The 23,079-nt window shown below is 41.1% G+C and overlaps 1 protein-coding gene across 1 annotated transcript in view; it reads right to left on the reverse strand.

The window, feature by feature from the left end:
- Nucleotides 1-23,079, reverse strand: part of LOC144762795 (CD109 antigen-like) — a 628,126-nt gene that overhangs the window by 279,122 nt on the left and 325,925 nt on the right. Inside the window, exons 7-9 of the mRNA XM_078648065.1 lie at nucleotides 20,018-20,105; nucleotides 16,065-16,158; nucleotides 13,168-13,324 (exon numbers count right to left, since the gene is read on the reverse strand). Coding sequence (XP_078504191.1) covers nucleotides 13,168-13,324; nucleotides 16,065-16,158; nucleotides 20,018-20,105 — 339 coding nt within the window. The remainder of the gene's footprint in view (nucleotides 1-13,167; nucleotides 13,325-16,064; nucleotides 16,159-20,017; nucleotides 20,106-23,079) is intronic.

Below are 23,079 nucleotides of genomic sequence, written 5' to 3' on the forward strand. Positions count from 1 at the left end.
GTTGGGGGAGCTCTATCAAGCCAGGCCTTTGCTATACAAATTCAATACACTGCCATGGCCAGAAACAGGAACTCTGTAGGATGACCCTCTTCCCCCCATCACCCCAATCATTATTAATTCAGGTAAGATTGTCACTTCAATCCCTAATGATCCTACTATGAAATTCTTAATTGCCGCTATTAGGGAATACAATTGTGGACATTCCGCGAACAAATGGACAATATCAGCATTGCTTGAATCACAGCGCGGACAGGTTATTCCCGAGGTGCCACCCTATTGTGCTATTCAGGCAGGAGTGTGATATAACGAGTACAGCATTTTGTAGTGCTGTGCTTGTAGCGTTGCTGAGCATAATACTGTGCGTCCCAAATCTAAGGAATCCTGCACACCCTCTTGCGAGGAGCCTAGTTTCTCTACCCACTTTATAGCAAATTTCTCCCTATCATCCTTTTTAAGTACATATAACTCTGCGTACAGCTACCGAATCGTACAATGTCCCTAGCGCTCTATGTAATCCATTATCCGACATTGCCCAAACCCTAATGTACCTCCCTGCTTATTTGCGAAGTAGCTTCTCACCTGTAAGTACTCAAAAAAGCTCCTTCCACATAGCTTATATTTTATTTGTAATTCTTGAAACTGAAGGATGCCTCCCTGATCACACAGGTCCCCTATTTTCTTAATGCCATTTTCCTCCCATTCCCTCATAACTGAATCCCTAAAAATGTCCCCTGGAAGAGAGTGATTTGTATATAGACGAGTATACCTATTGTATCTTCCCAACCCTAGTTTTTTTTAAACTGCCATCCAAACATTATATGCTGGTTTTAACGTCTTGAACCTTGTATGCTTAAAATAACTAAAGTCAATTGTGTTTAAGAAACCGTTCACGGCATCACCCCCCAGCAGTGCAATATATACATTTGTGAAGACAAGTCCATTACCCCCTTGCTCAGTTCCTCCTCCCCCTATCAGCCCCTGAAAGTAATGCAGGGCCGCCGCCCAATAATAGAGCCTAAAGTCTGGGGCACCCCAGCCCCCTTTTTCCCTAGGGAGTGTAAGATGACGATATGCTCTCCTAGTTTTCTCCTGCGCCCAAATAAGTCTGTTGAGTATCAATTCTGGCTTGTTAAACCATGAATGATCAAAGAATAGCGGGATAGCTCTAAAGATATATAAAAATTTGGCGAATGTGATCATTTTATTAGCATTTATACGGCCCATTAGAGATAGATGTAGGTTGTGTATTCTTTCGGTGTTTTTCTTTACTTTTGCTATTAAGGGCTCTATATTTATCTCCACCAGACTGTCTAAATTAGTAGTCACTTTTATCCCTAGGTAGGTTGCCGAGGCAACCACCCTAGTATCCTGATATACTGTGAGGCTATTTTGTACGATCTGCGTCTTTCCCTTATTAATCGAGTACCCTGAAACTGCCCCGAAATCCATTGCCTCCTGCTCAATTTCCACAATGGCCCTCCCTGGATCCGGTGTAATGACTGCCACGTCATCCGCATAGGCGAATACTTTGTATTCCCTACTATGCAGCTTAATGGGGAGGATATTGTTATTGCCAGCAAACCTTCGTAATATAGGGTCCAAACACAGGGCAAACAGGAGAGGTGAGGCCGGACACCCCTGTCGTGTTCCGCGCTTAATCCGTACAGCCTCTGTATATCCTTTATTGATCCTAACCCTTGCCGTTGGAATATAGGGCCTGAATTGCTCTAATGAAGCCCCGGCCAATGCCAAACCAATCCATAACCTTCCAGAGATAGTTCCTGTAGACCCTGTTGAAAGCTTTCTCCGCATCGAGGAATACGGCCGCGACAGGGTCTCCTGCAACCTCAGGGGCATCCAGTAGGGTGATCATTTGCCGTGTATGTTGAGTGGACCCCTTCCCAGGGATAAACCCATGCTGCGTGCTGCTGACCAGACTCTCAATGACCCTGCCCAACCTTTGTGCCAGTGATTTCGAGAAGATTTTGGCATCCGCATTCATAAGCGTGATTGGCCTATAGGACCCTGGTTCTAGCGGAGGCTTATCTTTTTTAAGTATTACTATAATGTCTGCCCCCGCCCAAGAGTGCGGGCCTGAAAGTCCTAACTGCGCCTGCCTAAACGTCTCATGCATATCCTTCCCCAGCGTATTCCAAAAGGTTTTTATAAAATTCTGCTGGAATTTGGTCCGGACCTGTAGCTTTGCCAGAAGGGAGTTTATTCACGGCCGCTTGTATTTCCTGTAGATTAAGTGGAAGGTCTAACTCCTCTTTCCCCTCATCTACAAGTCCTACGTGTGGTATGTCTGCCAAGTAATCCATGATCTCTGTATCTGTGCTCAGGAGGCCCTGATCGTAAAGATTTGCGTAAAATTTCCTACCTTATTCCTGACCCCACCTAACCCATCATTAATTTCTTTTATTTCCCCTGCTGCCAAATTTTGCCTTGTACTAATTGCTAGCAGATGTCCAACCCTCTCACTGTACTCGTAACATTTTTCTTTTTTGAAGAGGTAATTACCCGCAGCCTTCCTTGCTATACTTTCACTTGCTTCTGCTTTAGATATTTCCATTTTTAATAATATGTCCTCTGTCGTATCTTGTTTGATTATGGTCCCAATAAGCGCTTCTTCTAGGTCTGCCAGGTTTTTAACCCTTCTATTCATCTTAATCCTCTCCTGCCTATCCCTATGCAATGTGTAGCTCAGGGTTTCCCCCCTAGCTGCAGCCTTGAAAGCGTCCCAGGTTGTACCCGTAGGTGCGGTTCCCCTATTCGTCTCCCAAAAGAATGCAATCCACTCCTGCATATGATTGATATATCCTTCTTCCCTAAGAAGCCCTCTCTCAAAGGTCCATACATGCTCCTTCTTCCTTCTGTTACAGAGAGCTAATGTTAAAATAAGAGGGTTGTGGTCTGATAATATCCTTGGCATCCTTTCTAGCTGGCTGCTGCTTACCAAGGAGCTTGAAATGAAAAAATAATCTAGCCTGGCCACTACCCTATGGGGTGCTGAGTAATACGTACTACCTGTACCTGGCGGGTTATTCCGGGCCCGTAGATCCACTAAAGGATTATTCCGCACTCAATTGCCGATAGGCTGGCATGTGTTCTTCTTTCGCCCCCCATATAAACTCCCTCCCCTTATGCCTAGTCCATCCATCCCATTAACATTAAAATCCCCACAACGAATTATTGGTTCTGGCCATAATGGCAACTCTGTATCTACAAATTCAAAAACATCTGGTTCATCATCTGTAGAGCCATAAATCGAAACAATTGTACATCTCCCAGCATCCGTTTCCCCCTCCACCATTACCCATCTCCCCCACTGATCCTCTTTTTTCCTCTTGACCCTAACCCCTCCCTTCTTGGCTAGAATGGTACCCTGTCTTGTATGGGCAAGTACATCAAAACCTAATTGATCCAACATGCATTTATTCTTCCCCTCAATGTGGGTCTCCTGAAGAAATATTACATCTAGCTTTAGCATTCTCAGCATAGCAGCCACCTTCAACCTTTTACCTCCGTCATTAAGGCCGCATATATTTATTGAGGCAATCCTTAACGCCATGTATATTTGCTAGATGTTTCCTTTCTTAATGCCAACTTCACTCTCATCTGTCCTCGTGCAATTAACAACAAATAGACGTGTTTCTGTGTCCTCCTATTTTGCGCTGTACCAATCCTGCCACCACCACCAGACCCCCCCCTGATTCTCTTCCCTCCCCATTGGCATCCCCCCCCTTCTACAGGCAAATAGGTCACACGTGACCTATGTGTGACTGCTATGGTTTGTAGTGTTGCTTCCCTCTCCTTCCCTTACCCAGCTAGATTTTTCTGTGTCCTCCCTGTGAACCTGAAGGTGGCCCTTTCCCTCTATTTACTTGTCCCCTTCCCTGTTCTGTTAGTTCCTCTAGGAACTGGCCTGCCTTGATTTCTGAGTGAAACATCCTGACCTGCCCTCTAGTAATAACTTTTAACCTTGCTGGAAACAGTAGGTATGCCTCTGAGCCTTGACCTTGGAAGGGTGCAATTAGTTGCCTGAGCTTCCACCTTCTCTCCACCGCCACGTGGCAAAAATCAGGTCTTGCAAAAAAGGTAACCCCCTCATATGTTTTTTTGGAATCTGGTCTGGCTTTATCCATTATCTCTTGCCTTGCCAGGAAATTACCCAAAAAGACCAGCATTGCCCTAGGCAGGTTATCCTGATTGCCATCCCTTCTCTTCTTGGATGTAAGCAGGAACCTGTTAGCCCTTTGGACCTCTGTCTCCCACTGCCAGTGTGCCTCAGTAAAAGCTCCCTTCAATAACTTAATGACATAACCTCTTGCATCCTGCCCTTCCACCCCCTCTGCTAGTCCAAGAAGTCTGATGTTGTTACGCCTCTGGCGGTTTTTGAAATCCTCCATCTTCCATTGAAGGTCTTCTACCACCTTCTCTTGGTCCGCCTTAAAAGTCTGCCAATCCGTTACGTCATCCTTGAGTCTGCCAGTTCTTTCCTCAACCTGAGTCACTCTTTCCTCGACTTCTTCATACTTCCTATTCATTTTCCTGAGTGCTGCTCGGATCTTTTTAGTTGCTTGCCTGGCTCTCCGGCTTTCTGCTCTGGCTTCCCCTTGCATCTGTTTTAGGGTATTGAACATTAGATCCAGCATGGCATGCTGCGGGGGGGGTTCTGTATTATTCCCTACGGCTGCCCCTTCCACATGACTACTTTTTTGATATACCTTAGAAGTGGCAGAGTAGTCCCATAGTAATTTTTTATTCATACTGTCTGGGGAGCCACTGCCTACGCGTCTGGCAGCAGACTTCCTTCTTTTCTGCGTACTTTTGCCCCCAGAGCCAGTGCAGCTTACTTCCGAGTCTGAGCTAAGACCTGTGGAGCTTTCCCCTTCACTTGAGGGGGTAGAATCAGTTTCCTCATTGACAGAGAAAAACGTGTCCCATTCGGGGGAGCCCCCCCTGGCCCCTTTGTTCCCTCCATGCTCTCTCTGTGAGTCCAGGCTTACTAGGCTTCCCCACTTTGCTCCATCATTCTGCCTGCTACTAAGTCCTGCTTCGACTTGCAGCAATGCGTCCATCATTTGCCAATTATTCTGATTCTCTGTACCTCCCAGAGCAGCCTCTGCCCCCTCCGGAGCACCCCCGCTCACCGCTTGCATGTTGTCTATACGAACTAATGTCTGAGTGCTTTCCGCGGTAGGCGCGCTTTCCGTCTCTGTTCCTTGCAATTGCCTGGCAACCATGACGCTTGCGTCCTCGAGGACGGCTTTCTCTGGCCCGTCGTCTTCCATGGGAGGATGACTCACAGAGGACCTGGCTGCCATTCCTGCCGATGGTTTTACCGCAAAAGATTCCGTTAAGGTGGGCTGTCTTAGATTGGTGTCTTTAGTCGCCGAGCTGTTATTCCGCTGTGTATTAGTAGTGTCTTTAGGGGCAGAGCTGCTATTTTGCTGTGTTCTTGCTCCCGCTGTCTCACGCAGTGCTTCGCTGCTAGTTACCTCAGTATTCGTTAGCCTCAGCTCCAGCTTCTTCCCTTTGTCTGCCTTTTTCTGTTGTGCTTTTACTGCCGCACTAGTTACTGAGGCCGACCGCTTACTGATAGGAGGCATCTTCGTGTTGCTCCCGGAGCTTGGTCCGTCCTGTTGCCCTAGCGCCTTAGTCGTGCTGGATGGGGCCGGTGGAGGCTTCTCCTTTTCCTTTTCTTGCCTCGTGCGCTGAGACATCGCCCTGGATATTCTGTAGCCACTGAAGCCGCAATAGAGATTCCTCCGACAAGTTTTCAGAACCTTCAGCGCAGTAGATATCGCTCGCTGTATCTGCAGCTCTGGGCATATGCCTGTCTTTGCCTGGTTCTGTATTAGTCCATAGGTCAACAGCATATCTGGATTAGATGAACGTCAGCATTCTGTTCGGGAGAGGGAGTGAGGTGCGACTGTCCTCTACAACCCAGTGGCGGCCATCTTGCCTCCGGTGCGCTCCAAGCTTTCTGTTGTGCCTGTTCAGGAGCAAACCACCTGTTCAGGACCAAATGGGTGTAAGTGAGTGACACTTTCTCATGGGAAAAATCAAGCAAGGAAGACTAGGGAAACATATAAATATCAGAAATTACAAATGGGTGTAATTCCTGATATTTATATGTTTCCCTAGTCTTCATTGCTTGATTTTTCTCGTGAGAAAGTGTCACTCGTAAACGTTACTCATAATTACACTGAAATGATGAAAATGTGACACATAAGCTATCTGAAACCTTGGCAGCTATGACAACATAGGGTGCTAATGCATAAGTATGATCTCCGTGCACACGTATAACTTAGGTCAATTTCAATCAATTAATTGTGGCGCTGTCCTTGTCGCACGGTGTCTCTCAGTGCCTTTATAAACTGGTAGCTGGTGTGATAATGTTATCACAAAGGGCGCGCTCCTTTAACATGAAACAAGAGTGTTTCTTGACTTTACTTAAATGAATGTTCATTAATTCCAATCGAGCCAACGTGGTTGATGAAGTTTAGTCTTTATTCGATTGTTAAATGCTCATCGGATTTATTTATTCATCAAAATGTTTCCAAAATCCATTTTAATCATGAATTATCAGTTGCGTTCAATTATACCCAATGCATTTCGGGTTATCAAGCTAACCCTTCATCAGGGGTCTATAAAAGAGAAACATACAGGACCTTAGTATTCAGTGAGTAACATAAAATTCAAAACAGTGCATACTCAAGATTTACATGAATATCTAGTGTTCAAACATGTCATACCTACTAGTGTTAAGTATTTAATCATATATTGTAAATCAAAACGAAAATAGAAATGATGCCAATCATTTTAAAGCACAAAAGTTCTATTAAATGAAAATAAAAACTGTCTGCGGGCTATATGATGAAGCTCCTAAAATGAAGAATGTTATCTGCAGTCATCTACTTGGAGCTTTTAGTAAAGGTGGTGAGCCAGGATAAATGCAACATAATGTCAGTCATGAGACCAGTTAACCGAGTGTACACTATCTAAATACGCTCGCGATCCAAAATGCGTAAACCGACTATAGCGTTAAGTAACGCCGGTCTGAAATACAAACATCAGTGACAGTGTGAGCGCGGGGAAACTTACTTGTATAAACGCGACTAACTTCCGTACTTCGAGGATGGCCGGTTCTGACAAGAGCCAATCACAGCGCTTCTTGTAGAAAGTGTGGTGAATCACGTGACTATGTGTCGTACGTTCAAAATGTGAAACGCAAGCAATAATATCGACTCAACATCCAGATACATACAATGTAGCATCGAGATAAATATTCTGAGGTTGATTTTTAAGAAATGAATGTTCATAGTGAATACGATTTAATGTTGTGGTTGTAAAAAGCAAAGTGTGACGTGATTGGCAGGAACCCCGATCACGTGATATCGCGTGCGGTTCCACTCTAGAGAAATGGGAGATACTATATCATTGGTAGGAGTACCGATGACGTGGTGTCCCGTGTAGTTATACTATAGGGAGATGGAAGTGAAATAAATGAATGTGTATGATAAAATAATGGTTATAATGAGTATAATTAAAGTTCTATGATTAAATGTAAACAAATATGTGTGAGTTATGTTGCATTATGTAGGTACACGCTAAAAATTACATATATGAACATGATAGATACAGACATGATTATTTATGAGTTCTGCAATCATTGACAAATATTGTGTAAGGACTGGGAATGGATGAAATATATCATCCAAACAGTTATCTAATACTCAAATGGCGGTACTAAATAAAGGAACTTCTTTTGTCCCAACCTACAACACCAACTTAGCAGAAACGGAAATAGCTCTATTCAGGTTTTTCAGAACATTGAAATTGAAATACTTTTTCAAAGATGCGCAACAAACCATCACTAGTAAGACCAAAGAATTCAAACCTAAAAGTACCTTTTGCGCACCTTACTCCCACAAAACCATCGAAGCTTTGGAAAGATCAGTCATATCAGAAGTACAAAAAATCAACTTCTCCAAATCTAAACAAACCAATTTTTCTAAGAATGATTGGAGCATATTGAAAAACCTTGCAAATGATCAGGACTTAACTTACCAAAGAGCGGATAAAGGAGGAGCACTAATTATCATGGACACTCAGTTCTATGAAAGTAGCGTAAACGAACATGTGAACAACACAGATATTTATCTACCTTTTGAATCAGATCCAACTACAGAATATCAAAACACATTATCACAAATTCTAGAACATGCTTTAGAAATGAAATGGATCAATGAACAAACAAAAAACTTTTTAGAGACCAAATTTCCACGGAGACCTAAATTTTACATGCTGCCAAAGATCCATAAAGACCCATCAAAACCACCATTTAGACCCATTGTGTCAGCATGTGGATCAATATCAGAAAGTATTGGAAAATACGTTGACTTCAACCCATAGTTCAAAAATGTGGAACATACATAAAAGACACAAGCTCATTTCTCAATTTACTCAACAACATCCAGCTCAATGAAAATGACGAATATTGGTTATGTACAGTGGACGTCGTCACACTTTATACTTCAATTCCCCATAACGAAGGGCTAGAAGCCCTTGAATGGAACTTAGTAAGAGACAATGATTGCGAGGCGAAGAAAGTATTTCTAATTGAGTTAATGCATTTTGCATTGTATCACAGTTATTTTCAATGGAAACAGAACTACTACAACCAATGCAATGGAACCTCAATGGGTTTTGCGGGGGCCCCCTCATATGCGAATCTATATATGTCTAAATTCGAGACTGAAAACATCTTACAAAAACCGGAATGGACATCTAATTTAATCATGTTTAAAAGATTCATAGATGACATTTTCTTAATATGGAAAGGCAATAAAGAACAACTCATTACAAACATAACCACATTGAACAACTTGAACCCAAGAATTCAATTCACCTATACAATAGAGAAAGAGTCTATATCCTTTCTGGACGTTCACATCACCATTGCAAATCACAAATTACACACTAAGGTGTTCAAGAAACCAACTGATCGCAATTCTAGCCTTCTGTTCCAAAGTTTTCACCCTGATTCTTTGAAAAATCAGGGTGTAGCATTTACCGACATCACAATTCATTCGCATAAAAAGGATTACCTCTGATGTAGACATTCTGAAATCATCACTAATGGATCAACATCAACAATATGTACAAAGAGGTTACCCTAAAGAAATATTAAAAGAATATTTGGAAAAAACAGAAAAATTATCAAGAGAATCATTGCTCACAATGTCCAGCCACAAGGCTACACAAAAAACAGTATGTGTTTTGAAATATTCTACAGTATCACAAAAGATTAAAAAAAGCCATCAATCGACATTGGAACTTAATCACAACTGAACCGGATCTACAAAACTTGTATAATGACCAAGTCACCTTTGCTTTTCAAAGATCCAAAAACCTAAAAGAAATCTTATCCACCAAAAGAGCAGTAAAACCAACGTTTAAAGGAATGGCTAAATGCCAAAATTGCATTCACTGCAATAATGTAATGATTGGTAAAAATTTTATGCACCCAACCAAAGGCTATAAAATTGATTTGCAATACTCAGGAACATGCGACTCCACTGATGTCATCTACGCAATTAAATGCCCATGTGGCAAAATTTATGTGGGTCAAACTGAACGCAAAATTAAAGTGAGAATATCGGAACATAAAAGCAATATACGAACAATGAACAATAAATCCACTATTGCCATGCATTGGCTAGAAGCCCACCACCAAATAGCACAATTGAGATTCACAATACTGGAGATACTTCCACATAGCTGCGAAATGGATTCTGTAAAACAACGTCTGAAATCTGAGTTCTTTTGGATAAAAAAACGGAATTCTTTACATCCCACAGGGACGAATGACCGGATAGAACTTTCATGTTTTTTGTAAATATTCTACAGTTTATGAAATTATTACAGCTCTGGTTTCATCCATTCCCAGTCCTTACACAATATTTGTCAATGATTGCAGAACTCATAAATAATCATGTCTGTATCTATCATGTTCATATATGTAATTTTTAATTTTTTTTTGTCAAATATATATGTAATTTTTAGCGTGTACCTACATAATGCAACATAACTCACACAGATTTGTTTACATTTAATCATAGAACTTTAATTATACTCATTATAACCATTATTTTATCATACACATTCATTTATTTCACTTCCATCTCCCTATAGTATAACTACACGGGACACCACGTGATCGGTACTCCTACCAATGATATAGTATCTCCCGTTTCTCTAGAGTGGAACCACACGCGATATCACGTGATCGGGGTTCCTGCCAATCACGTCAAACTTTGCTTTTCACAACCACAACATTAAATCGTATTCACTATGAACATTCATTTCTTAAAAATCAACCTCAGAATATTTATCTCGATGCGACATTGTATGTATCTGGATGTTGAGTCGATATTATTGCTTGCGTTTCACATTTTGAACGTGCAACACATAGTCACGTGATTCACCACACTTTCTACAAGAAGCGCTGTGATTGGCTCTTGTCAGAACCGGCCGTCCTCAAAGTACGGAAGTTAGTCGCGTTTATACAAGTAAGTTTCCCCGCGCTCACACTGTCGCTGATGTTTGTATTTCAGACCGGCGTTACTTAACGCTATAGTCGGTTTACGCATTTTGGATCGCGAGCGTATTTAGATAGTGTACACTCGGTTAACTGGTCTCATGACTAACATTATGTTGCATTTATCCTGGCTCACCACCTTTACTAAAAGCTCCAAGTAGATGACTGCAGATAACATTCTTCATTTTAGGAGCTTCATCATATAGCCCGCAGACAATTTTTATTTTCATTTAATAGAACTTTTGTGCTTTATAATGATTGGCATCATTTCTATTTTCGTTTTGATTTACAATATATGATTAAATACTTAACACTAGTAGGTATGACATGTTTGAACACTAGATATTCATGTAAATCTTGAGTATGCACTGTTTTGAATTTTATGTTACACACTGAATACTAAGGTCCTGTATGTTTCTCTTTTATAGACCCCTGATGAAGGGTTAGCTTGATAACCCGAAATACATTGGGTATAATTGAACGCAACTGATAATTCATGATTAAAATGGATTTTGGAAACATTTTGATGAATAAATAAATCCGATGAGCATTTAACAATCGAATAAAGACTAAACTTCATCAACCACGTTGGCTCGATTGGAATTAATGAACATTCATTTAAGTAAAGTCAAGAAACACTCTTGTTTCATGTTAAAGGAGTGCGCCCTTTGTGATAACATTATCACACCAGCTATCAACATAGGGTGCTAAGCCACCTCCCCTGTCCCACTGTCAACTCAAATGTCAATGAGCAGGGAGAAATAATCATACAACCCCTTCTAATTGATCAACCGAGGGGTCTATCTGTGAGAGGTTTGCGTCATGCTTGCATCGCGCATCATGGTACATGGATGACGCAGAACTCCAAAGTCAGATTTTTGATGCCACGCTAAGCCACTTTGCATGGCTTTGAATGGCTTAAAAATCTGGAGTAATGCAAAGCAGTGCAAATCACTGCATTGCATTACTTTGCACAAGGAAGGTGTTCCATGGGCGTTTCGTGGGTGTATACCATGCAACTCCCATGATTTATGATGCATTTCCAGTTTTTCCAATCCTGATAAACCTGAGAATGCGCCAAAAAGATGCGCCTTCACAGGAGAGGCGTAACATGGAAAAATATCTTTATTTCTTCTCATTACTTCCTCTTTCTATGTGTGCAGGAAGGTGTCCCTTCCTGCACAAAAACAATTCTGCAGACAACGCAGGCTCTCTTGCAAAATAAATCAAGGTTGCCTGTGTTGGTGCTAGGCTGCCCCTTGTGTGCCAACGCAGGGGAAAGTATGCCTTAAATAAAGCATATTCCTGCCCTTTCCCAGTGATGCAGTGCAGCACAGCAATGTTACTAGCTGCACTGAACCAATTTCTCATAGATATGGCCTGGTAATGAAAGCAGCCCTGTCTCCACCGTCCAACCCTTATTGGTCTAGGGCTACACTCTCTAGTTCTCAAATGGAAGAAATACAAATCCATTGTCTGGAGCGCCTGTACCTCAACCTCTATCTTACGCTATGTTTTATCAGAGGTATCCAAAATGGATCCCACTAGTCTCCGTGGCCAAATGCTCACACTCAAACATTATGGTGTCCTGCTACCACTTACCAGTCATACAACATCCACTTGGGAATGTCAATGCTGGATCTGGGCATTCCATTAAAGCAAAACATTATATACAAGTGGCCTGTAAGCACCACAGATATCACTGAGCAGTAAAAATGTCTGGTCACTACAATCAATCAGAAAATTGGTATGCCACCACTTAATGTAGGCATGGACGATAGTCGACTACAGAGCATGCTTGGTGCATCACTCTCGATCACAGAGGCTTTGGTTCTCAGAAGAATAACGACAATCTAGTCCTCAATGCAAATGCATGTTTACTCCAGATGCTCAATCACCGGAATACCAAGCCACCAGACAAGCTACAAAGTGGATCACTCAGGGCAGGGATGCAAGCCTGTATAAGCACACAGGAGACATTTCCACCCCAACACTTTCATTTGTTTCTCTAGTACATTGTGTGACAAACTCCAACACCATTCGATAGGTAAACATTCCCCAGGTTTTACAATCACCTAAAATCTTCGGCTCATTTCACTGCTCAACTACAAAGGGAGAGAGATGCATGAAAGAGGAAGAAAAGCGCCAAGTCATTATATTTACATCCTTGTCCCCTTCCCTCCAGCCACTCTCTGTAATCAATTCCATAGGAAATAAATACAACAGGAGTCGCTGGAGTGCAAGCAACATCTCTCCCACTTTATATTTATTTTTCATTGTTTTACCCAGCCTGAAAGGGCGTCCAAGAGCTCCAAAAAGCAGTGAGTAGTTTCAGAAACATTAATTTAATTATTTAGTGGACTTTTAGAGTAAAGAAGAGAAGTGAATAAAAAATACTAATACAAGAGCAATTGATTACAGCGTAATAAATAATAGCATAGAGTATGCCCTTGTATCTTCAGTATACTCATTTTTTGTACCTGACCTGCAACGCACCTTGAACAAAGAGAACTACCTTTCTTTTCCCATCAAATATGTTCATCGAAGACCATACATACCTGTGAGGGAATCCTTTACTGTGACAGTGAAGTTCATGTTTCTCAAATATAGGTTATCGATGTTTGCCCGAACACTTCTCCCTTCTCTTGGTAAATACAGAACGCCAATCAATTGCAGTTCAGCATAACTAAAACTGAAATTAGCAGCACCAGAGATCTGCAAAAAAACACACAAGTTATATTATGAGCTAATTTATTTGTTCTGAGAACAGGTTACATGGCAAGTAATAGCTCCATTTAGACTTCTTCAAGTTTTGATGGTTAGATGAAAAGGTGTTGTAATTTTGATAGTTATAATGAATTAAAGAGAAGTTGCTTATTTGTTTCCCGCTTTTTCATATTAGTGATGGTAGTCGGGTTAGATGAATTTTCGCACTAACGGAAAAGGGAAAACACATATAAAATAACCCTGGGCGTAGTTCGCGTAGTAGTGCTACGCGAAGCTACGCGAAGTGCACTTCGCACTACGCGAACTTCACGTAGCACTACGCGAGCTGCGTAGTAGCATGTTCGCACTGCGTTTTGAATGATTGCACAGTGCGGACAAGCATCCGGCACTGTGCAAGCATTGAAAACGGCATCTTGCACAGTGCAAGCTGTAGTTTTCTGCTTGCTCAACGCGAACAGGTAGTTTCTCATTGAGAGCGGTCGCGAGCATGCGCAACCACTCACAATGAGAAACCTGACCTCCTCGCGTTGAGAATCTCGCCGGGAGGTCATTTTGACGTTCAGGACCGCGAACAAGCAAAAAATGACGGCTACGCTGCACTACGCATGTTCGCACTGTGCTACGTGCAGCTCGCGTAGTGCGAAGTTGCGAAAACTTCGCAAACTCCGCGAGCGTAGCATAGTGCTTCGCCCAGGTTTAATATAAAAGCAAAGGCCATGCCTGCAATTCCTAAAGTTTATGAATAGAATAAAAGAGAATCAGTTTACGACCTCAGTTTCTGCACAGACCGCCTGTTTAGGTTAAGCAAGCATTAATCAGGAGAGTTATCGCATCCTTTACTGTGACTGAGTATACGTTTATAGAGCCCATTCACAGAAACGTATGAGGAGGGTAGCTTCTAATGTACATTCTTAATACAATGTTCACAAAATCTTATTTGTATCTCCCAATGTAATTCTTCAACAAGTTTGATATCCTTAAAGTTGTTTGATACACGCAATTATATTGATGTGAAGCATTAAAAAAGCAACCCAAAGGAGTTTTGTAACATTCGCTTTTTCGCGGCTGTAACTGTAAGAAACAGGACATTAAGACTATGATAATCTCAATTCGAATATCCCTCACATCATAGTAAATTTACACTCTGCTCCTAATAAACAAAATCATATTGTACATAGAGTGCTAAACAAGAACATATTATTAATGTAAATAATCGATCAAGAAATTTAGAAAAATATGAAACTAGAGCCATCTAATAAAACTTCAAAAATCCCTTTGTGCAGCTGAAGACTGTAATAGCATAAGAGACCTAGCTTCCCCTAGTAATCTTCTTTGTTAAATTTGTTTTTAACAATTCATAACAAAGCTTGCTGCCGAGGTCTATACTATTTTTTAAAAACCCAGACCCTAAGTTATAGGCCTGAGCTGAAGGCAGATTGGGCATGCCCATGTTTCCCATTTCTATGCTGCAGCCCACCTGAGAATAACAATAGCGCGATCAAAGGCATAATCAGGGAAGAATTGGTTTCACATAGACCACGCAATAGTATGTAGGCCCTTCAGCGACTTGGTTTGGATTGAAAAGAAGTATACACTTGAGGAATCCTGTCAGTACCACCCTGCGGGTCTGGGATAGATTTATGCTAGCCAATGAATTTACGACATATATTGCACTTTAATGGGTATTTTTTGCCTTCACCACAGGGTCAGGGGTTTCAGTGTTGGAGGATTGGGAGATTCAGGATGATATCTGACATATCACTGATCCCCCTAAAACTTTGACCGATGCAAAACAATATCATCTCACTGAGGGGAAATTACTGGGTTACCCAAAGATTAGGAACTGGATCACTCACCACAGCCTCCGGAAAGCAGATATAGGGAAAAGACAAACTTTGAGACACTTTTTCCTAAGTTTCCTAGGTTGCAGCTGTGGTTTTGCAATATCTATCAGGTATTGGTTATGCATGAGGCACCACAGGGTTGGAGACGCAATAAGGAGTGAGAACAAATAATGAACAAGCAGATTTAACATAAGAGGCGTGACAGATTCGGCATAGATATACATTCCTCGTCCACGTTTGTGGAAGGCAGGGGAATTCACTAGAAATTGTGGTTTGATTGGTATTACATTGCCCTCTTGGGATATCCCTGTTGTTTGTAAGTCCCAGATTTTTGATGGGATGCAGCACCACAGAGGACTCTTCGAATGTGTCGTGGCAATGCCTGGTGATCCGACCCTTCTGAGTAGGGTAGGTCTACTATGATCTGGAAGATCTTGGGATATTTGATACCAATGGCTCCGGAGGTGATGCTCCTTGTCTCAAACCGGACATACTTCAGGCAATGGCTAGATGGGAATGGACAGAGCCCCCCTGAATATTTTGCTTCCACCACGCTGGAGAGCTTTAGGACTATTAGAATGATAATGACATCCCACTGCCTTGGATAATGACTTTGTTGGAGCCCCTTTATGAACAAAATAGTGCCGGGCTATTAGATAGGACTCCGCTGCAATCTGAAACAGAGTGTATGAACAAGGGAATGCTCTTTCTCATACAGTGTGGAGGAGATGGAAAAGTTAGAGCAGTTCATGTATTGCTTTACATACGAGTGGAGCCCCACGGTGTGTTTTGAAAATGGTCTCAGTTGTATAATTGACAAACAGAATTTAAGTTGTAAATAATTGTAGATGAGATAAAGTATGTGTTCCTATGACCAGCTTTACCTCAAAGGTTTTATTGATTGATGATGTGTCATACAGCCATCCTGATAAAAATGTCAGAGTAACATTTCCAGTCACAGGTTCTCCATATCTGTACCTACAAAGGTGTAAAATAGATTTAAATTCTGATCATAATTTGCATGTAATACATACGACGTAGGTTTAACCAACTTTGTAACATAACCTTCTACCACCTAAAAGCAGTCACAAATATCAGATCTGACATCAAGATAAACAACCTAGAATTGGAGACACTGAATTGAGGGTTGGAAACAATATCACGGTGTCATTCAGCATGTTACAAATTGTTCAAAAGCTTTAGAATGAGATCATTTGTTACCCAAATACACAAGAAAGACAGCACCACATAAAAGGCGTGTATGCACAAACTGCTTTGATATACGACTTAATTCCACCTTTTCTCAACATGGAAATATTTTTGCACGTCATACTTTTTAAACAAAGTACCAACTTGAGCAAGAAACTGGAGTTGCACTAATATTGCTAAAGACAGTTCCACGTTATCATTAGCACCGACACCTTCCCAATGCCAGCGTCATTAAAATGTATGGCACAAGCACAAACCATGCAAAACACACAAATCCGTCCATGATATAGAAGACACGCAGGGATGCAGTTATTTCGTGCACCGAAGTCGACTGTAAGTGGGCATTCTGATCCTGGGGTTACACACAAAAAGAATATTAATTAAATGTGCTGAATACATTTCAATGCTGGGATTCCAAACTCTCGAACAAATCCCACACCCCTCTACTCATCTGTTCTTTAGTGACGAAAAACGTAGTGTCGTTGGAGGATACAATAGTTCATCCATCAGTCTCCCTAGCTGTAGTGAGCGTCATTTTGCCACATGAGTGATGACCTTTAGTTTGTTCAGCACTGGCTGTTTATAAGAAGCTCACTTTTCGAGGTTAACTAGCCAGCTTGGGAGCAGGGGCGGAGTGTACATATCCGATGATGGGCCGTGTTTAAAATTGTACCTTTTTTGTTTGTTGTATTTCTGAGCTGTTCTATAAATATCGATGAACTGTGTGCGGAGCAATGTTATCGACCATGCCAGTGACTGGTCTGTGGCGTGCTGTCAGTCATCCTGTCCTACTTTGGGCTCAGAAATCCTATAGATTAAGTCAGATCCACCATCATATGAATATATCAGGTACCCTTTTGAAACGTACAGGTTCCATTTACGCAGCAAAACTGTAGTCATGTATAGATTCTATGGAACATGCTTGGATGGGATACTAAAATAAAAGTAATATTACTAAAGGGTCTTACAACAGGGGCATTACCAGATTCTGCATTCAAGGATGCACTAGAAAATACCATCACCGTCTATTTCAAAGGGAACTCCAGTAGTACAGGAAGCAGAACTACAGAGGAAGGCTCTTTAGGGTGGGACACACAGAGCGACACAGTGTGTATGATTAGCTGAATGAAAAGCCCATCAACTGCTGGGGAAGACAATAAACAAATTAAAACAGAGTAATACCAGACCCAGAAATAGCAACACAGCGGGTCAGAGCAAATAAATACTTGATCTAAGTGCATGTGACTATTATGCATATATGGAAAGGCAACATGAAGAATGAATTGCCTGTAAAAGGGCATAAAAGCAAAAACTACATGACAACAATTATGGAATAAAAATATCATAAACAACTCCAAAACTAACCACATATTTCATGGCTATTATCAAGTACCACTCACTCAAACAACAAAACTGAAGTAACGATAGTATCGTTCTCAAATCAGGCAAAATCTACAACCAAGTGAAACCACTCTTCACATAGGTCCCTGTCTTAACTTCGATCCGAAAATATTGCGCTAAACAGCCAATGCACCCCAAGGTTCCCCTCTGGAGTGATGCATAAGAATCAAACTAGATTTTATACTAGGCCACAACTCCTCAAAAGAAATCCAAGAAGCTCATTCCATATAATGAACTGAGTAAAAGACTGGAGCGTTCTCCAAAAGAAGTTTCATTTGACACTGGAATGGCAGTCAGCTACATGCCCTGAGAGGGCCTCTTTCAAACAGCAGATAAGATTAATCTAAGTGCGGAGGTAGTTGGATGGATAGGCCTTATATAGCACAGGCCAGTGGCCAGCATCCACACAGCTTACCTTGTCTTGGAGGCATGGGAAAACCAAACATACACATGTTAATAATACCAGCATATTTGCTTTGCCTGTAGAACGGCAGACATTACTACAAAAGAAGAAATAGGAAGACTATGGTTGAGAATGTGGAACAGACCATATGGCAGAAATCTGTGCAGATGATATACTGTTGTGTGTGAGGGAGCCAAGGGAAATTACAACAGCATCCATGGAAATTCTGCGAGAAATTATTGATATTTCATTGGATGTTTGCATCGACATTTCATCAGGATACCTGAACAATCTGCATGCAACCAAATGGAATAGAACCCTCCATTTCCCACTTCAAAATTCATGGAAGTGAAGAGCACATATTGTACTTGGGGTTGTGACATTTTTAGAGTATTGTCTCCCAGTAGTCTGGCCCAATGTTTGCCATTAAGGTGAGGCTTTGGCAAGATTAGCAAATATTCATTCTGCCAGAAGGAGTATAAGACATGCAGCCAGATTGATCATTGAAAAATGGGCTCGCAAAGGGCCAGATTCTGAGAATCTGGCCCTTTGCAAGCGCAATTTTTGCATTTGGATTCATCATCCCAAATGAAAAATCGCTAATTGCGAAATCGCTAAATTGCGAGGAATTGCATTTAAGGAATCTCTATTTGAGATTCCTTAAATGCAATTCATTAACCATTTTTAAATTGCAAATTCGCTATTTTTGGCCGCTATTTACCGCAAAGTCTGACTTCGTGGTAAATAGCGAAAACATTTTTCTAAGTTGTATGTTACACACACACATATCCTTTGGACATGTGTGTGCGCAACATCAGTCTACATTGCATCCTTATTTGCGATTAGCCTTTAGGCCTTAGGGAATGAATGGGGAGTCATTTCTTATTTGCGATTAGCAATTTGCTAATCGCAAATAAGGAAGCTGTAGGAATCGCAAATAAAATTGCGATTTCTACATGAATCCCGTTTTGCAATTCCTTAATAGCGATTCCTTAATAATCGCTATTAAGAACTTGCAAAACGGGACAATGATGAATCTGGGGGATGGTGTTTAAAAACAATAACTTAATTTCAGCAAAGTGGTAATTTCCCGTCCCAATTTTCCATGTCTCGCTCTCCCTTAGAAACTATGAAGCGCCTTCTGCATGTTCATGTAGGGGTCTTCCCTTCCACAACATCCCCTATCTGTTCCAATTAAATAACGACTAGTATTAGGAACTGCACCCATTGGGTGTCAACTTCAAATGTAATTAAATTAAACTTGGTTCTTCATCGACTAATGTTTATATGCCTCAGTGTACCCATGATTTGAAGCAGTCAAAGACTGTGCCTCCAAACATTGTTCAGTGATGTGGTTTGTCAATGAATGTTCAAAACTCCATCATGCACAACACAGTGCCAATAAACGGGTGTCACCTTTATCGAATATTGAGCACCCAACTGATGATTCGTTTCACAAAACTCAAGCAAGACTTGGCAAAAAGATTACTATTAGATTCTGTCCAATATTCTGGCAGTGGTTGTGTTCCCTTCATCGTTGTTCCCACCACTCCATTTCTCTTCTCCCTTATGTGGTCAGACTGATTCACTCAGACTGATTTAGGATGCATTAAATAGGGATAGAACGTTAGAAGATGGAAACATGTTTCTGAAATCAATGTTGTTACTAATTACTAATAAAAATTAGTGACTTTCTGAAGCAATAGGCCAGACCACGAACAAAGGTTTCTTTATTTAAATGTGACTGAGATATTCTCTTAAAATACAACTGGACATTGTTGCAGTTGCAGTCCCGTTTGAAAATGTATTCCTCGATTTACTTACTTTGCAGTTATTTGACCAGTTAAATTTTCTTGTTTGTCCACAATGTAGACAATTGGTGTTTTCACTGCCACTTCGAATTTTGGTGCCACTAGAAAAATACAATTTACTGGTTAATATTGCAACTCTAACGAGAAATCCTGTTTAATGGTCAACAATTGGCATGATACAATACTTTCTTTGCAATAATAAAAGCCAAATTTGGCCATAAGAAAACGACAAGAACCCACAAAAAAATCACGTGTAAATATTTGCTTTTCCAAGAAGAGATCAGGTAACTTCAGGGGTCCTTGAATTCTGATAGAGCAAATATTGAGACCAATGTGGTGGTCAGAACGTTCTTACAAAATTGTTGCCCTAAATTCTCTAGACCTATGGACACACCAGCAGACTCAGATTCATACAGAATTTTTATTGAGATATTTTAATTAATCTCTCTCTCTCTATATATATATATATAGGCAAAAAGATCTGTACAGATAAGCACAACGTATAATAAATTCCTGTTTAAAAACACTTTACCCTAATTTTTCTTAACCATGCAATAGACAATGCAGGACACACCCACATATCAAACAACTAAACTATACACCCGTACAAGTCATAGTTTGTGAAGCATTTGCCAGGTTCAAATTCAAACAAAGCAATTGATCTTTCATACTTAACCTAACTATCTCAGTAGAGGCTAATTAGACCAACCAAGAGTTCACTTAGCTATAGATAGACGTCATCTAGTCATCTACAATTTGGAAATGCCCTTTTTTGCACTCAACACTGCTCTAGGAGCCTAACATTTACTGAGTACAGACTTCATGTATAGTAGATAGCTTAAAAATGAAATAACTGATAACTTTCCATTACCTCCTAATGTACGCATCTACGGAAGGCCATCTTGTCAACCAATCAGGTACAATAGCAAAACATGTGGCACTAAGACACCTTTACTACTTTCACATACCAGACAACCGTCAAAATCTAAAATGACCAACGTATGCATCAGTGTACAAATTATGCATAATTTACAAATTTTGGAATGGCAACGTATGTACATCAAGGAGCACACATTGCATATGATAACTGCAGCCAAGTCATTATGTAGTGCATAGTCTCTGAAACGATTTCAGCAAATTTTTCCAAACCCTTCAATTTGTCATTATGCAACTTCAGATTGCCAAGAGCGACCATTTTCTGCACTACTGCAGCTGTGGAATGAATATATAATGCTGTGATATCTATGTTATCAACAGTGACCAAGACATACATCTACTAGTCCTAACAAATATATGTAGCCAATAGACTTTTACCAAACATGCAGTAGCAATGTGTTACATTAGATCACAAAAAGGGAAATGACTGCTAAAGTAAATTGTGTAATAAACTGTTGAGAAACTGATAAATAAAACAGCAGTGCATTTCAAATAATTTACATTACCTATATGTACCCATCTCACTTTACACATGTACAAATTCAGGCACAAGGATATGAAGTTATGTACGGAGTAACATGTTTGGCCAAATGTCAAACCTGGGACAAAAATAAATTGGCAGGTACAAGCTCTTGAACATGGCTGCAAGAAAACATCTCATCCCTTTCACATCTATGCCTTGGTATTAGTGGTGGCTGACACAACATGAAGGTGCTGGGGAGGGGCAGGGGACAGAGTTGGATGGGGAAGAACAAATAATATTTTTTTTCAAAATTTACCTTTTGCCGCAGCCTCCGACACTGACAGCCGCCTCTGGGAAGGCAGAGGCTGCTCAGCCAATCCTGGTGCTGCTCTCATGTTGGAAGAGCAGGACCAGGATTGGTCTCTGAGTGGCCGGCTCGGCTGCTCAGACACTTCTGCGTAGCCTGTGGCTTTTCTCCAACCCAGCTGTGAAAACAGCTGGGTTGGAGAAATAGAAGTGTGCATGTTTGCTTGGCAGCCCAAGGACAGCCGGCCAAACATACATGCGCACTTCTAAGTGCCCACCAGCTGCCTGTTATGGCCTGGCCCCGCTCTGCACGCATTTTAGAGCCAGTCACAAACAATTAAAATGATAGTGTTTCATTATCATTTTATTTTTCTTTGACTGAGACCAGTCGGGCGACACTCCTCCGCCATTACAAAGGAGCCGGCCCTGCTTGGTATCAGTTCAGGTAGGCCACAGTTACATTTCATGTTATTAAAGAAGCTTCTATCTGGGTTAACCTTTAAGTAAAAATAAATGCCAGAGTTTCCAGTAGCATTAGTAGCCTGACAAAGGAATAATGCAGATTCGACTCAATACATGGCATGCAGCTTATTATAAGTTCTATTAAGAACCTGGGGGCATATTATCAAGGGGGTATATCTCCGCTTTTTTGGTTCTAAAAGCCAAGAAAGCGGAGATAAAATTATCTCCCTATTACCTAGCTGTCACTAACACCAGTTAGCGACAGCTAGTAGGAGATAGCGACCATCTTGGGCCCCACTTTGCATGTCAGTGATATTTATCACTAATGACATGCAAAGTGAGCGTGCCAAGATGTTAGCGACTGGAAACAGTCGCTAACATCGCTATCTCCTATTACCAACTTTTGGAGATATTCGCGCTAAGCGCGAATACCTCCAAAAGCTAACACCTGCCCTGAGCAGTTCTTAGCCATGTTATCCAATGAGAGGTGGACAACATGGCTAAGAGCATTAGCTCGGTAATGCATGAATATCGCTGACGTTTCAGCGATATTCATGCATTGCGTGCCGTTTTTGATCGCATTTGCGATAAACCTTGGTAATACCAAGGTTTATCTGCGATAAAAATCGCCGCAGCTCAGCGGTAAATGTTTATCTCTAACCAAGCAATAGCGATAATTATTGCTATTGCTTGGTAATATGCCCCCTGAACTCTACACTCAAAAATGGCTCCTTGCCTCATAATGCCTACATACAAGTAAAAACCCATGGATGGACCATTTTTCTCTGTTCAAGCAGACAGCAATCTCCACTTCAGAAGACGACTATTCTAACAACTTCACAATGTCCCACAACAGCATATTACACTTTTCAAGGTATGGGAAGGAGCTGTCTTTTTTCAAGTATATG

Source organism: Lissotriton helveticus, chromosome 6, assembly GCF_964261635.1.
Source record: "Lissotriton helveticus chromosome 6, aLisHel1.1, whole genome shotgun sequence".
Taxonomy (NCBI): Eukaryota; Metazoa; Chordata; class Amphibia; order Caudata; family Salamandridae; genus Lissotriton; species Lissotriton helveticus.